This window comes from Chrysochloris asiatica, unplaced genomic scaffold (assembly GCF_000296735.1).
Source record: "Chrysochloris asiatica unplaced genomic scaffold, ChrAsi1.0 scaffold00111, whole genome shotgun sequence".
NCBI lineage: Eukaryota > Metazoa > Chordata > Mammalia > Afrosoricida > Chrysochloridae > Chrysochloris > Chrysochloris asiatica.
Genome location: NW_006408629.1, coordinates 4,835,297 through 4,849,602, shown reverse-complemented (window position 1 = coordinate 4,849,602; position 14,306 = coordinate 4,835,297). Strand labels below are relative to the sequence as shown.

General features: G+C 36.5%; 1 protein-coding gene and 1 pseudogene across 1 annotated transcript in view; one reads left to right on the top strand and one right to left on the bottom strand.

Moving 5' to 3' along the window:
- The window catches only part of KIAA0825 (KIAA0825 ortholog), a 645,731-nt gene extending 637,461 nt beyond the window's left edge, over positions 1 to 8,270 (top strand). The window contains exon 19 of the mRNA XM_006867876.1: positions 8,153 to 8,270. Coding sequence (XP_006867938.1) covers positions 8,153 to 8,270 — 118 coding nt within the window. The remainder of the gene's footprint in view (positions 1 to 8,152) is intronic.
- Positions 8,271 to 12,066: 3,796 nt separating this feature from the next.
- Positions 12,067 to 14,306, bottom strand: part of LOC102813310 — a 9,050-nt pseudogene continuing 6,810 nt past the window's right edge.

The following is a 14,306-nucleotide window of genomic DNA, read 5'->3' as shown; positions in this document are numbered from 1 at the left end:
GATCCATCAGACATCAGCAATGATATCCCTCGTTCCACAGCCTCTTCTGAATCTGGCTTGAACCTCTGGAAGTTCTCTGTCAATGTATGCTTGCAACAATTTCTGTATTACCTTTAGTAAAACTTTACTCACATGAGATATCAAAGAGATTGTCTGATGATTTCCACATTCCGCACAAATACGGATCTCTTCCAGATAGTTATCTTCCAAATTTCTTGGCAGAGATAAGTGAGTACCTCCTGTGCTGACTCACTCTCTTGAAAGATTTCAGTTTTTATTCCATCAATTCCTGGTGTCTTGTTCTTTGCCAATTCCTTCAATGCACCTTGGACTTCCTTCTTTAGTATCATTGGCTCTTGATCATATGCTACCTCTTGAAATGGTTGAACATTAACCATTTCCTTTTGGTACAGTGACTCTGTGCATTCCTTAGACAATACATAAATAAGTGTGGTTGTATACCAATACAACTTTATTTACAAAAACAGATGGAGACAGAGAGAAAGAAAAAAAACAAAAACAGATTGTAGGCCAGATTTGGCCCAATGGCTATAGTTTGCCAACCCAGTTCTAGAGCATTAGCATTTTAAGAATACCAATAAACAATTCCTCTTTTCTATTCTCCTCTCCATCCCTTTAGTCTTTGCTCCTCTTCTCTCTTCTCCCTTCATTTGAGGATTCCATGCACAAGTCATACAGATAGAAAGCAAACTTTTGGCTTCCTTACTGATACCAAATCAGATACTGAAACTAGATTAAAGAATAAGTATAGCTTTGCTAATGTTACCATTACAGTAGACTACAGGTTGCCTCTCAGTACCCATTCTCCTCCTAAAGACGGGCATTTAGTGAAGAATGTTTAGAAATGTATTCAATTTAAAAACTGTGTTTGGTCAGCCTCCCTTACAGTATATACGTTACCAAGTTATAATTATGTAAAGTAAATTGAAGTATCATATGGAACTTCCTAGAATGTTTTTTAAGGAGTTTAGAGGCACTTCTCTTCTCGTCCTGTCTCTGCTTGCTTACTGGACTACAGACTTAATAGCTGGCATTCTAGCAGCTATTTTGGTTCAAATGATGAGAAAAAAAATGAGGTAAAGGAGAAAGAAATCTGAGTCTTATGTATTTGTAAAGTCACCATACTAGTCTCATATTGTCATAAATCCTCATGAGTTTACCTTTAATATCTGAGCCTGTTGTTAAGTATTGTTGGGTCAGTTACAACTCATAGCAACCCAGTAGAGGGTTTTTGAGGAGTGGCTGGTGGGTTTGATCTTCCTAGTACTTGTCTTACAGTGCCAAACAAGGACTCCTAGTAGCTGAGCCTAGCCCTAACTAAACATCCCTGGATTGAATTTACTTCTCAGGATTTTAGGATTACCCAGCATGAGGGTTAGAGTCAAAGCTACTAAGCTTTACTGCATGATTTGGAGAACAAATAAGCAGCTACTAAGAGAAGAAAGGAGTCCTGATGTGGCACTGTGGGTTAATGCGCCAGACTGCAAAGTAGTTTGAACTGCAAGGTCAGCAGTTCAAGTTCATCAGCTGCTCCTTAGAAACCCTATACAGGGTCACTATGAGTCAGAATTGACTCAATGGCATTTAACAATAACAACAAGAGAAGAAAAAGGTAAGGCATTGAATTATGTGTTTTCAGTTCTTCCTCAGAACTCTACCAGTTGCCTAAGTTAAAAGGTAAAGAAAAGTTGGGAGTGTGTAAGGATGTAGTAACTCCATTTTGAAGCACAAGGAGGCACCAGACTGTCTTCAGATACCAATTTTTGAATCACTCTTGTGCTCTTCTTCATAACATTGTCTCGTCCCTCCTGTTTTTGTTGCATCCTCAGAATGTATGGCAGGGATTAGGCAATATAACATAAACCAGTCCAGATCTTATTTTACATTCAGATGCCAAGTTACATATTTATGAGATGCTTATGAATGATGACTACATGTGTAAAATGAAAAACTATAATAAAGACAACACCGAGGAAAGTCAAGTGATCATGGAACAGAAATACTGGGTTTACAGAAAGATTTATTTTAGGTGTCTCTTGCTGTCTCTGTCTTTCACACACAAACATACAGGTGTGTATACACATACATACACATGTATGCAAACACAACACCCCAAATATAAATTACCCTTCTAGAATTGATTTTTAGGTATTGATTTTTAACTGTAACCATTTTAATTTATAAAATATAATTGCTCTTATTGTTCAGAGATAAATATATATAGATATGGTGGTGGTGGTGGTTTTATGCCACTGAGTTAGTTCCAACTCATAGTGAACCTACAGAGGGTTTCCAAGGAGTGGCTGGTGGGTTTGAGCCGCTGACCTTGCAGTTCAAACCAACCTGTGGTTCAGTACTTATCCTACAGTACCAATCTAATACCTCTGTTACAGTATTCTTTGCTTCAAACAGGGAAATGATTCTGATATTTTGGCTAATACGTTAGATAGCATCTATTGAAATATTATTCTTCTGCATAGAGAATTTTCATCTAAGAAACATTCCTTTAGCCCTCCAAGTTTGACTAGTCAGCCTTCCTTGGTTATTTCACAGTAAACAATGGAGCCTGATTTGGGAAATTATATTTTGATGGTGACAGACTCTGAAACACTCTCAATTTTATAGTCAGGAGTTAAAACCGACAAAAGCCCCCAAATTCCACAATGTCTCAATATATAAATGGCATTTAAATAAATTATTTTTAGATTCATAAGAAATCTGAGGCATATAGAACTTGTAAAGGAAATAGTTCCAGGCTTCTGGACCTTGCCAGTATTAAAGCTAAAACTTACACAAAAGCTGGTATTGTTGAAAAGTTAATAAAGAACAAGGTCACAATGAAATTTGGGTGCCAACAGGATAGGGTTGACCAGGAGTCTAGATTAGAAATTTAGTAGTTCAGACTGATACAGAAGCAAACCTTGGAGGCACTTAGTGTATGAAGAAACAATGATAGACAGGTGAGGGCCAGAGTCTGAAACGTGAGAAGTTCTTTGAGGCATATAATGTGACTTTAACTAGGAAGGGAAAAAAACCCCAAAAAACTAAACTCTGGAAACACAATTGTGTACTGAAAAAGAATACAAGCTTTGGAATCAGTCTATTGATTTTAGAATCCAAGTTCACCACTTACTAGTTGAATGACAGGCAAGTGTTCTCACATATAAAATGGAGTAAGAATAGGATCTTCCTCATAGAGTTTTTATGGATTAAGTAAAATCATCCACAGAAAGCTTTTGACTCATGGTCTGGCTCATGTAAGATCTCTATAAACCAAAAACAAATAAACCCACTGCCATCCTGTGGATTCCAACTCACAGCAACTCTACCTAAGGTTTCTGAGACTGTGAATCTTTACAGGAGCAGAAAGCCTCAGCTACATTGTTGTTGTTGTTATGTGCCATGGAGTTGGTTCCGACTCATAGCAACCCTGTACAGGGTTTCCAAGCCTGTAAATCTTTACAGCAGAAGAAAGCCTCATCTTTCTCCCACGGAACAGCTGGTAATTTCAAACTGCTGACCTTGCAGTTCCCAGCCCAATTAGTAACCACTACACTACCAGAGCTCCTTATATATAGACATTAGACTGTGTGGGTAATAAAAACTTATGGATAACATTTCAAAGAACGGGAACTCCAGTACACTTAATTGTGCCCAGGCCTTAGTAACCTGTACATAGACCAAGAGGCAGTTGTTTGAACAGAACATAGGGAGTATGTGGTTTAAAATCAGGAAAGGTGTGTGTCAAGATGATATCCTTTCACCATATTTATTCAATTTGTGTGAACAGCAAAGAATCTGAGAAGCCGCATTATATGAAGAAGAATATGCCATCAGGATTAGAGGCAGATTCATTAACAACATGCAATATGCATATGAATTAACCTTGCTTGCTGAAAGTGAAGAGGATTTAAAGCATTTACTAATGTAGATCAAATATAGGCTACACTCTGGATTACACCGCAACATAAATCTTCACAACTGGATCAATAAGCAATACCATGATAAATAGAGACAAGACTGAATTTGTCAGAGATTTCATTTTACTTGGATCCATTATCTCCACCCAGTAAGGCAGCAATCCAAGAAAGCAAAGGATACATTTTACTGGATAAATTTGCTGCAAAAGGTCTCTTTAAAGTGTTAAAAAGCAAAGATGTCACTTTGAAGACAAAAGTGCACCTGATCCAAGTCATAGTATTTTCAATTTATCATATCCATGTGAAAGCTGGATCAAAGAAGGAAGACCAAAGAAGAATTTACACCTTTGAATTATATGGTGTTAGTAAAGAATATTAAATATACTATGAACTGCCAGAAGAACAAACAAATCTCTCTGGAAAGAAGTGAGGATGGCATGACTTTGTCTCATATACCTTTGGACGTGGTATCAGGAGGGACTAGTCCCCTGAAAAGGACATCATGCTTGGTAGGATGTCAGTGAAAAACAAGAAGACCGTCAATGAGATGGAATGACATAGTGGCTACAACAGTAGACTCAAACATAGAAACAAGTGTGAGAATGACACAGGATTGGGCAGTGTTTCATTCTGCTGTACAAAGGGTTACTAGGAGCAAAAGTCAATTCTATAGAACCTAACGATAACACAGTTTTCCAACTATTAGAGATTCTACTGTAGACAGATAGGAAATGGAATTCATAATCAAGGACAACTCAAGCGCCCTTATGACCCAACCCAGGTCTTAGTGACTGAGCTCATTCCAGATGATAGCTAAGGTTATGAGGTCTCATGGGATTTTGCTGCTCACCAAGGTAAAGACACATTAGCACCACCACAATCTGAAGTCACACTCAGGCTACAGTTCTTTGGCCATAGTAGGCAAGTAGGGAATTTAGCAATATAGAAAGAAGGCAGGCTACCAAAGTCAAGAAAAACAGAAATAGGATCATCCCACCATGCTTTACAAGGAAAATTAAATATACTGGTTTCCTATAGAGACATAAGGGAGTCCTGGTAGCATAGTGAGTTACAAGCTGGGCTGCTAACCACAAGGTCAGCAGTTCGAATCTACTAGCCACTCCATGGGAGAAAGAGGAGGCTTTCTGCAACCATTAAGATTTACAGCCTTGGAAACCGTATACAAGGTAGCTATGATTTGGAACCAACTCAACAGCACACCACCACTATAGAGACATGCTTCCTTCACAGTAATGTAAATACGTAGGGAAACTGTCGTTCTTAAATGCGTCAAGTCAATTCCGACTCATTGCCACTCAGCACAGGGTTTCTGAGGGAGGCTGGTGAGTTTGAAACACTTACCTTGCAGTTAGCAAGTGCTTGGCCTACAGCACCACACTAGGACTCCATAGGGAAAACAAATGATATGGATTTTGAGTAGAATGTTTAGTCAGCTGTTTCTAATTAATATATTATTTTTCTTGTCATAGCCTTTTGGCAAAATTGGCCTCTTTCTGTATTATGTTAACAAGACCTAAAATTATAATGAAATTAGAGATAAACTTCTCTTCAAAACAGATAGTGGTGAAATATAACAGTGCTGCTGATAAATAATATGTATATGTTTCAAATTGCTAATGTTTCTATTCAATAATAGTAAAATTACTAGGGAAAATGTAGTTCTAACATTATTTTTCATCTATCTTTGTGATCATTTTTTGTCCTCTTATGAAACTATTTCTTCTCAATAAACACAAAGTAAATTTAAGAAGACTGTATTAGGTAAATAACTTTGCCTAATATCATTAATTACTAACAGCTCAATTATATAGTGAAGTGCCTGTAATTGTCATGAAGCTCCAGAATCCTTATCTTGAATTCTATTATGTATACAATTTATTTAAATTACATTAATTATACAGATTTTTAATGAAGCAAAGAGACTGTGCTTTCAATTTTCACAAGTAGAGACAATGATCAAAATATTTATGTGCCTAGTACATATTTTGTCCTATTGACATTCATAAAATAATTCATTTACTTGGTAAATTATTAGCAGCTTTATATATGGGAGTATAAAAAGGAAACTCTAATATCTCAGGTTTGGATTCCTGTAGGAGTATTTGTAGAATCATTAGAAAGTTAGATATTTTTATTTAATGCCCTGCTCAAGAAAGGCAGGCATTTTTTTCAGACGTGTTTCAGAAAGTGAAATATTTGAGCTATTTTTACCTGCAATTAATGATATTCGTAAAATGGCTTTAAAACCAAGATTAGCGTTGCTGATTAGAGTTTAAATCCCTGAAGATACTTGGCCAGTGACTTCATTCTATAATGCAAGTTATTCATCTGTAGAATGGGAATAATAACATATTGTAGTGAGGATATAAGAAGCTATTTAGAGTAATATTTAGTGCCTGACTAATACAAACAAAAATCCAAAGCCATTGCCCCAAGTCCATTCTGAATCTTAGAGACCGTATAGGTCAGAGTTGAACTGTCCTATAGGGTTTCCTGAGATGTAATCTTTATGGTGTAATCTCTGGTAGCTCAAGGTCAGCATTTTGAATCTACCAGCTATCCTGGGGAATGAGACTTTCTGCTTCCATAAAAATGTACATCCTCGGAAACCCTATACAGGGTCACTAGAAGTTGGAGCTGGCTCCATGGCACATAACCACCACCACCAATCTTTATGGAGGGGGCACAGTAGCTCTGTATGATGAACCCTAGATGGTGAGCCACAAAGTCAGTCCACAAGGTCAGTGGTTCAAGTCTACCTACCACTCCATGGGAAAAACATGAGGCTTTCTACTTCAGCAAAGAGAAACCCTATTCAGGTTGCTATGAGTTGGAACCGATTCTATGACTAAACTGTCCACCTTTTGATTAGCAGCTGAGAACTTAACCACTGCGTCATTAGGATTCTTCTTAACGTGTAGTTAGTGCTATCAAAGTATTTTCCTTTACTATGTTTTCCTAGTTGGGAAAGATTCAATTTAACACCCATATTAATGACATCCAAGTTCATCCATAGAAAATGCTAAAAAAAAGTTTTGTTTTGTTTTTTTTCTTCTTCTTCAGAACATACTGAATCCAACACTCCAAGAAAGAAATCTATATGGGAACAGGCAACCTATTTAGACATGTCAATGGAAAATTGCAGTACCCCTCTTTTCTTTTCAAGACTCAAAATTTTAAAACTCCCTCCATGTCTTCCTCCCCCCAAAAACAAAAAACCTTGGTATGTGTTCCTTATTTATGACACTATTTGTTACCCAAGATTTCTGTCTATATATAAAAAAAGACATTTGGAGCACATTTGGTGAGCTTGTTGGTTGTTAGAAGTCCTGTTTTTTTGAAACAATGATAGCAGAGAGTCCTTTCAGATGTATCAGCACTGGTTTATGAGATCCTTTTTTAAGAGCATGTCTAAAGTTGATGATGCCTTATAGGTTGGTGGAAATAAGAGTAAGGAAAGACAAAAGAAAATCTATGTAGACAATAATTTATTAAAATTTACCCAAACTTAAAAGACATGAATTGTTTGTGATAATATTAACAAACATGTTTATGCATATATATATTTGTATTTTCATAGTCTTAACTTTTTTTTTCTTGCTATTTCTCTCAGTAACCCAGAATTAAGTCTTTTACTGCTGTTTTAATAAACACTCTATAGAATCGTGCTAACAATTTGCTGCCTATTTTTGGTGGTTCAAGTTGATTTTTTAAATTCTGAACTTAATTCTAAAAATAGACTGACCTGCTTTTAAAAGTATATTCATTTTAACTTCTGGCACTAAAGTCTCCCTGACAAAACCCATATGCAACTCATCAATGATGGAAAAAATATTTAGCTATTAATTGCTGCTTATTCTAGCTTTTATACTTACGTGTGTATTCTGGTAGGCCACATAACTTTTAATATGTATATACAAAATCCTTACATAAATCTACCCTTTAAAACTTTCTACTGGAGCAGACCTAGTTTGACTACACTTTCCTCTCCTGCCCTCCAGCCCCATTCTATAGAAGCAGTAACCATGAACTGTGTTACCTAAAAGACAAAAACAGTAAAAGACTCAACAAGGAGAAACAAGGGTTATTCCCTCAATAAACCAGTGACTACATAGTCAAGTCTTGAATAGCTGAGTGCTGTCTGTAGTTTAAAAAGTTAAAAGAATACTAAGATGTGATTTTTCTCGTAGGTGGGAAATGAGGAAGGATGAAGCACTAGAAGAGGAAGAAAAAGCAATGCTGGAACATTTAAAACGAATTTGCACCATACAGAACTCATCTGCATCCCATAACACAGAAGAACAGTAATCTGCAGAAAACAACTGAAGCTATATTTTAGGAAATAATCCTATGGAACGGAGAAGGATTTTTACTACAGTCAGATTGTACATGAGATGTGCTGTGAAGCATGAGCCCAATGACTGAGTCATCTCCATACTGGAAAGGAACCTAACACATAAAGAATAAGGGGCTATTGAAAACCTCTGTTAGGCCAAAATGGCAGAGATAGAATGTTTTATAGCCCCCTCACTGACTCCTAGTGGCCATTGCCCCATTGAGATATACACAAGCCATCTCATTATCATTAATAATCTGGTCTGGGACTCATAATAAATCTAATACCTTGTGGAACTGAAATAAATAAATTATATATATATATATATTTTTTTTTTTTTTTTTACTTGAAACATAATTTCAAATTGTTTTCTTACCCTACCTTTCAGTTTCTATGGTATAACTGCTGCCATCTTGTGTTCTCTTGGAATTGTTTGCCCTTCTCTCATCCTTGAAGTATCTGTGACAACAGGCAAAATGATTGGAAAATTTTCTCTAAGGATATTTTTATACAAAACTTAGATTTTAAGTTTTCAAAACCTTAACCCAAGTCTAGGTCTTAATTGCCTTTACTACACACCATTGTATGTAAACCTACCTTCCCCTTAGTCTTTCTTCATCTAATTAATTGTAATCACAGCTACAAAAGCTTCCCTTTCAAATGTTAATTCAATCTTATCTCTGCCTGCAGTGACTTTTCATTACTTTCCTACATAAGATTCACATTTATAGTCTTGTGCCTTATACCCAATGGCTCCAATTCAGGCAACTACCTGCTATCATCTTGGTTCAAATTACACACCATTCTTCCCAACCAAAACCCACCTTGTTCCCAAAATTATGTTCAGAACTCATTCCATCAAGCTCTACCACATACTTCATTATCTGTAATTGGTATATTATTTTCATTACATTCACACACACATTAAGGAGACAGAGCATGTTCTAGTGCCTTCTCTATTAAGTACAGTTACAGATATTTATTATATCTTTACTATCAGTGTCTCAGGAGTGCAGTGGTTCCACTGGGCTGTGAACCACAAGAACTGCTGTTCGAGCCCACTCTAAGGGAGAAAGATGAGGCTTTCTATTCCTTCAAAGGTCAAAAGCCTCAGAAGCCCTGTACAGCCTTGCTATAAATTGGAACAAACTTCACAGCACTTAACAACAACAATCACTTAACAATGATAATCAACTAGTTGATTATAATATTCTTTATAAATCAACTAGTTGAATTATAAAGAATATTAGATATAGAGACTTATAACCCTAACAGGGGAGCACGGGGGATCTGTAGAATAACACGGACTGCAAACTACAAGGTAGGCTGTTCAAGCCCACCAACCACTCTGTAGGAGAAAGATGAGGCCTCTGCTCCTGCAAAGATTTCCATCCTCGGGCAGGGTCACTATGAGTTGAAACTGACTCGAGGGCACTTATCAACAATAGCAACATAGGTTTGATCATGTAAAATTCTCCTTTGTAACTCCCCATATGCCTACTAAAGTGTTATTCAAATAAAATTGTTTGGCCATGACAAGAAAAAAGACAATGACAATTAGACTAGTGTGTAATCTACAAGACATCTGGGAGAAGCCACACCTCATGGATTATTTTAGATTTATATGACATCAAGCAGCATGGCTTCTGATGTTCTCAGATTTTGTGTGTGTGTATGTGTGTATGTGTGTGTGTGTATATATATATATATATATATATATATATATATATACATATAATAGATACTTCATGTTCCCACATTCTGTGATTTTTATAAAATATGTGTAGGCTATATGATTTCTAAAGGAAAGTAATTATGCATTTTTCAAAGACTGAAAGTTTGGAGGGGCAAAATAAGTCATCTTAGAAAATCTTTTGCATTATTTCTTTAAATAAAACCCCACAAATGTCCATGTACCCAGATGCCTGCCAAATAACACATTTTATTTTTAAAGGATGTACTTTAGTTGGCCAGTATAATCATGAGCCAAATGTTTTAAGACATGATTGAAAGAATGAATATCTTATGTAGATCATTTTTTAAATCTTTTTTAAAATTAGGAAAACTGGACTTTCCATCTACTTTTACCAAGTCATTATGTTCAGTTGTTGTTATTGTTGCTGTTGTTAAGTACAGTTGAGCTTGTTCCTACTCATAGTGAGCCTGTTTAGGGTTTCTGAGTAGTGGCTGGTGGTTTTGAACCAGTGACCTTGCAGTTCAAACCAACCTTGAGGTCCAGTGCTTATCCTACAGCACCACACCTCTAAACAATTATTTTAACAATCAATAAAAGGCAACAGTTGACTTTAATGCTTTTGCCTGGTGGTGGTCCATGTGCTGAATCTGCAGAACTATGCTTTGTTAGAACTGACACAAAAATGTAAGTCAAAATAAAGATAAATTTATCCAATAAACCATAATATAAAGTTACAAGATTCCACAGTTGTATTCTTTATCTTCTAATATATCTATAGGTCATCTTTTGAAATGATTTTTTTATTGAATCTGATGCATTTCTATATTAATTGTGGGAAGTGATTTTGTTCCCCTGGAAAATTTTGACAGGGAAGGAGTAAAAGGAAGAACTAGATGAGTTTGAAGATGGAAAAAGTGGAAGAGAGAGAGGAAAAACCTGCTGTTGAATTATCTTCTATGTTTTTTTTCAATGAAGTGATAGTAGCCATAATGTAATAAGGCTCTCTGGTTTGGCACTGTAGGATCAGCACTGGACTGCGAGCCAAAAGGTCCGCAGTTCAAACCCACCAGCTTCTCCTTGGGAAACCCTATACAGGATTGCTATGAGTCGGGACCAACATGATGACATTTAACAACCATAAATAATTTAATAAAGTCTATAATTAGAAATGTTCAATGATAAGTCATGGATTTATCAGATAGTTTTGACTTGATACATTTCTTCAGGTATGATGAGAAGTGGGATTTCAAAACAGCTTTTCATTTTGCATTTGTTTTGTGTAAGTTAACAACATAATGAAGCCTAATACTTTATAACTCCCTATATGTGGTGTGGTGCTGAGTCCTGGTGTGGCACTGTGGGCTAATGCGTCAGACTGCAAAGTCAGTTTGAACTGCAAGGTCGGTGGTTCAAGCTCACCAGCTGCTCCTTGGAAACCCTATACAGGGTCGCTATGGGTTGAAATTGACTCGACAGCACTTAACAACAACATATGCTTACTGGATTGTGCTCTGGTAGCATAGTGGTTATAAGTAGGATTGCTAACCTCAAGGTCAGCAGTTCAAAACTACCAGCCATTCCATGGGAGAAAAATAAGGTTTTCTGCTTTTGTAGCTTCAGAAATCCTATATAGGGTTGCTATGAGTCGGAACCAACTCCACAGCAGACAACCACCACCACATGCTTACTGGAATCTGGTGTGGTACTGTGAGTTAATGATATGGATCGCAAGGTTAGCAAGGTCGGTGGTTCAAATTCACCAGCCACTCCTTGGAGTTCACTAGTCACTATGAATCAGAACCGACTCGAAGACACTTAACAACAATAACATATGCCTACGACACTTAACAACAATAACATATGTCTACCACAAAGAGCTCTGGTAGCGTAATGGTTATGGGCTGCCAGCCGCAAGATCAGCAGCTCAAAACTACCAGCTGTTCCACGGGAGAAAGATGAGGCTTTCTGCTCCAGTAAAGATTTACAGCCTCGGAAACCCTGCACAGGGTCGCTAGGAATCGGAACCGACTCCACGATACATAACATCAACAACAACTACAAATCAAATATTATCATCCTTCTGTATTCTGTTTAACTGTATATTAATGTAAAACACAACTATAAATACTATTTTATTGTTTAACAGTTACTGTGTAGAAACTCTTTTAATTTTAAAATAAAATATAAAAGATATTGTCTTTTAGATGTTTTACATGTTTGTCATCTCCACCAAACATTATTATAGAAATACCAATTGCAATTAAGGAAAGAGGAAATAAATTACTACTTTGTACCTATTTATAAAGGAGCTCTGGTAGCGGAGTGGTTACGAGTTGGGCTGCTAACCTCAAGGTCTGCAGTTCGAAACTACTAGTTGCTCCGCGGAACAAACATGAGGCTTTCTGCTTCCATAAAGATTTACAGCCTCAGAAACTCTATACAGGGTTATTATGAGTTGGAACTGACTCCACGGCATACAACAACAACAATTTACTTACTTATAATGTTGCATTATCCAAGTTCCTATCTACTTAAATCAAAGAGAGGTTAAAGTAGGTTGTAATTAGTATGTCAAACTCTAAGAAATACTTAAAGTTTTTTAATGCTTGAAAATTTTCAGAATATAAAAGAACCATAGATTTAATCTCCACTTCCAAACACTAATACAATGCCTGAAAGCTGCTGAAGTTGAATAGGAAACTATGCAAAGAGTCTATTAGGTAACTACTAAGGTTTCCATATAATGATGAAGCCTATCTGTTCTCCTCTTGATACTGACATTGTATAGGTATACAGATCAATAGAATGGAATTGGGAGTCCAGAAATAAACCCATGTGTCTCATTTTTAGTTATTTTCAAGTTTAATATGACCCAAATCACTTTTCAGATAGATCAGATCCACAATTTTGGTGGGAAGGAAAGAGAAATGGTCTGTTTTGTCTCTGTTCCTTCACCGTTTACTTCTTACCCCACACTCTTTTTCCCTGCACTGCAAGGTCAGCTCAGGAATGAGAGGGAAAGGCTAATAGAAACTGGGATTGTTGTCTTCTCCATACCAAATGTACGGATTCTAGTAGTACTTTCTGTTATTAGGTAATTGCACAGTTTTTAAAGGTACATGAGGTAACTTCAATATTGCTCCAGCCAGCGTCTCACCATTCCTATGCAGCTCTGCTTTGGAGTCTTTCTTCACACAAACTTTTTCTGTTGTTGTTAAGAGTCGTCAAGTCAGTTTTGGCTCATAGTGACCCTGTATAGAGTTTCCAAGGAGCGACTGGTGAGTTTGAACTGTTGACCTTGCAGTTCAAACCGACCTTGCATTCCAGTGCTTATTCTACAGAACTCCAACCTTTTTCTAATAGGTGCTTTTTCTTTTTCCTACTGAAGTTGCTTATTTCCTTTTCTATAAATAATTCTACCCAACCACATACCATCATTTCCTTATCCAGCTTTTGCATGCATATGAGGTGATTGAAAATATTCAGAGTATGGCTTGGATCCAGAGTATCTTAGTCCTCAAAGTGACATCTTTTGCTTTTTAACATTTTAAAGAAATCTTTTACATCACATTTGTCCACTGCAATATGTCCCTTGATCTCCAGACTGCTGCTTCCATGAGTGTTGGTTGTTGACTAAAGTAAAAGGAAATCCTTGACATCAGTCTTTTTCGTTTTATTATAATGTGCTTATTAGTCCAGTTGTAAGGATTTTTGTTATCTTTATTTTTTATATTTTATCTATAGTTTTGTTATCTTTGAGGTATAATTCATACTGAAGGTTCTAGTCTTTAAACTTCATATATAAGTGCTTCAAGTCCTCTTCATGTAAGTGCTTGAAGGTTGTACCATCTGCATTTGGCAGATTGTTAATGATCTTTCCTCCAATCCTGATGCCATGTTCTTCATATACTCTAGCTTCCTAGATAATTTGCCCAACATACAGAATGAACACGTATGGGAAAAGATATAACCTTTACACACATCTTTCCTGATTTCAAGTCAAACAGACCAAAAATTAAATTAAAGCCTGAGGTATAGCATAACAACCAACTCTGTCATCTTGAAATCTCTCAGGCAGCTTTGAAAGCAAGGAGCTGAAGAGAGGACATTAAAGTTATACTCATATTAGGCTATAGATTTTGTCTTCTCTGCCACATCTCCCTTTTCTGTGATTATAGACTGCAGTATTCAGTCTAGTTTTTGTTGTTGCTGTTTTTTGGTGTTTTTTGTTTCTTCTCTCTTGTTATTTTTTGCTGATGCTGTTTTGCTGTTATATGCTCCTCCTTCTACCTTTTGAGGACTCTTTCTCTCC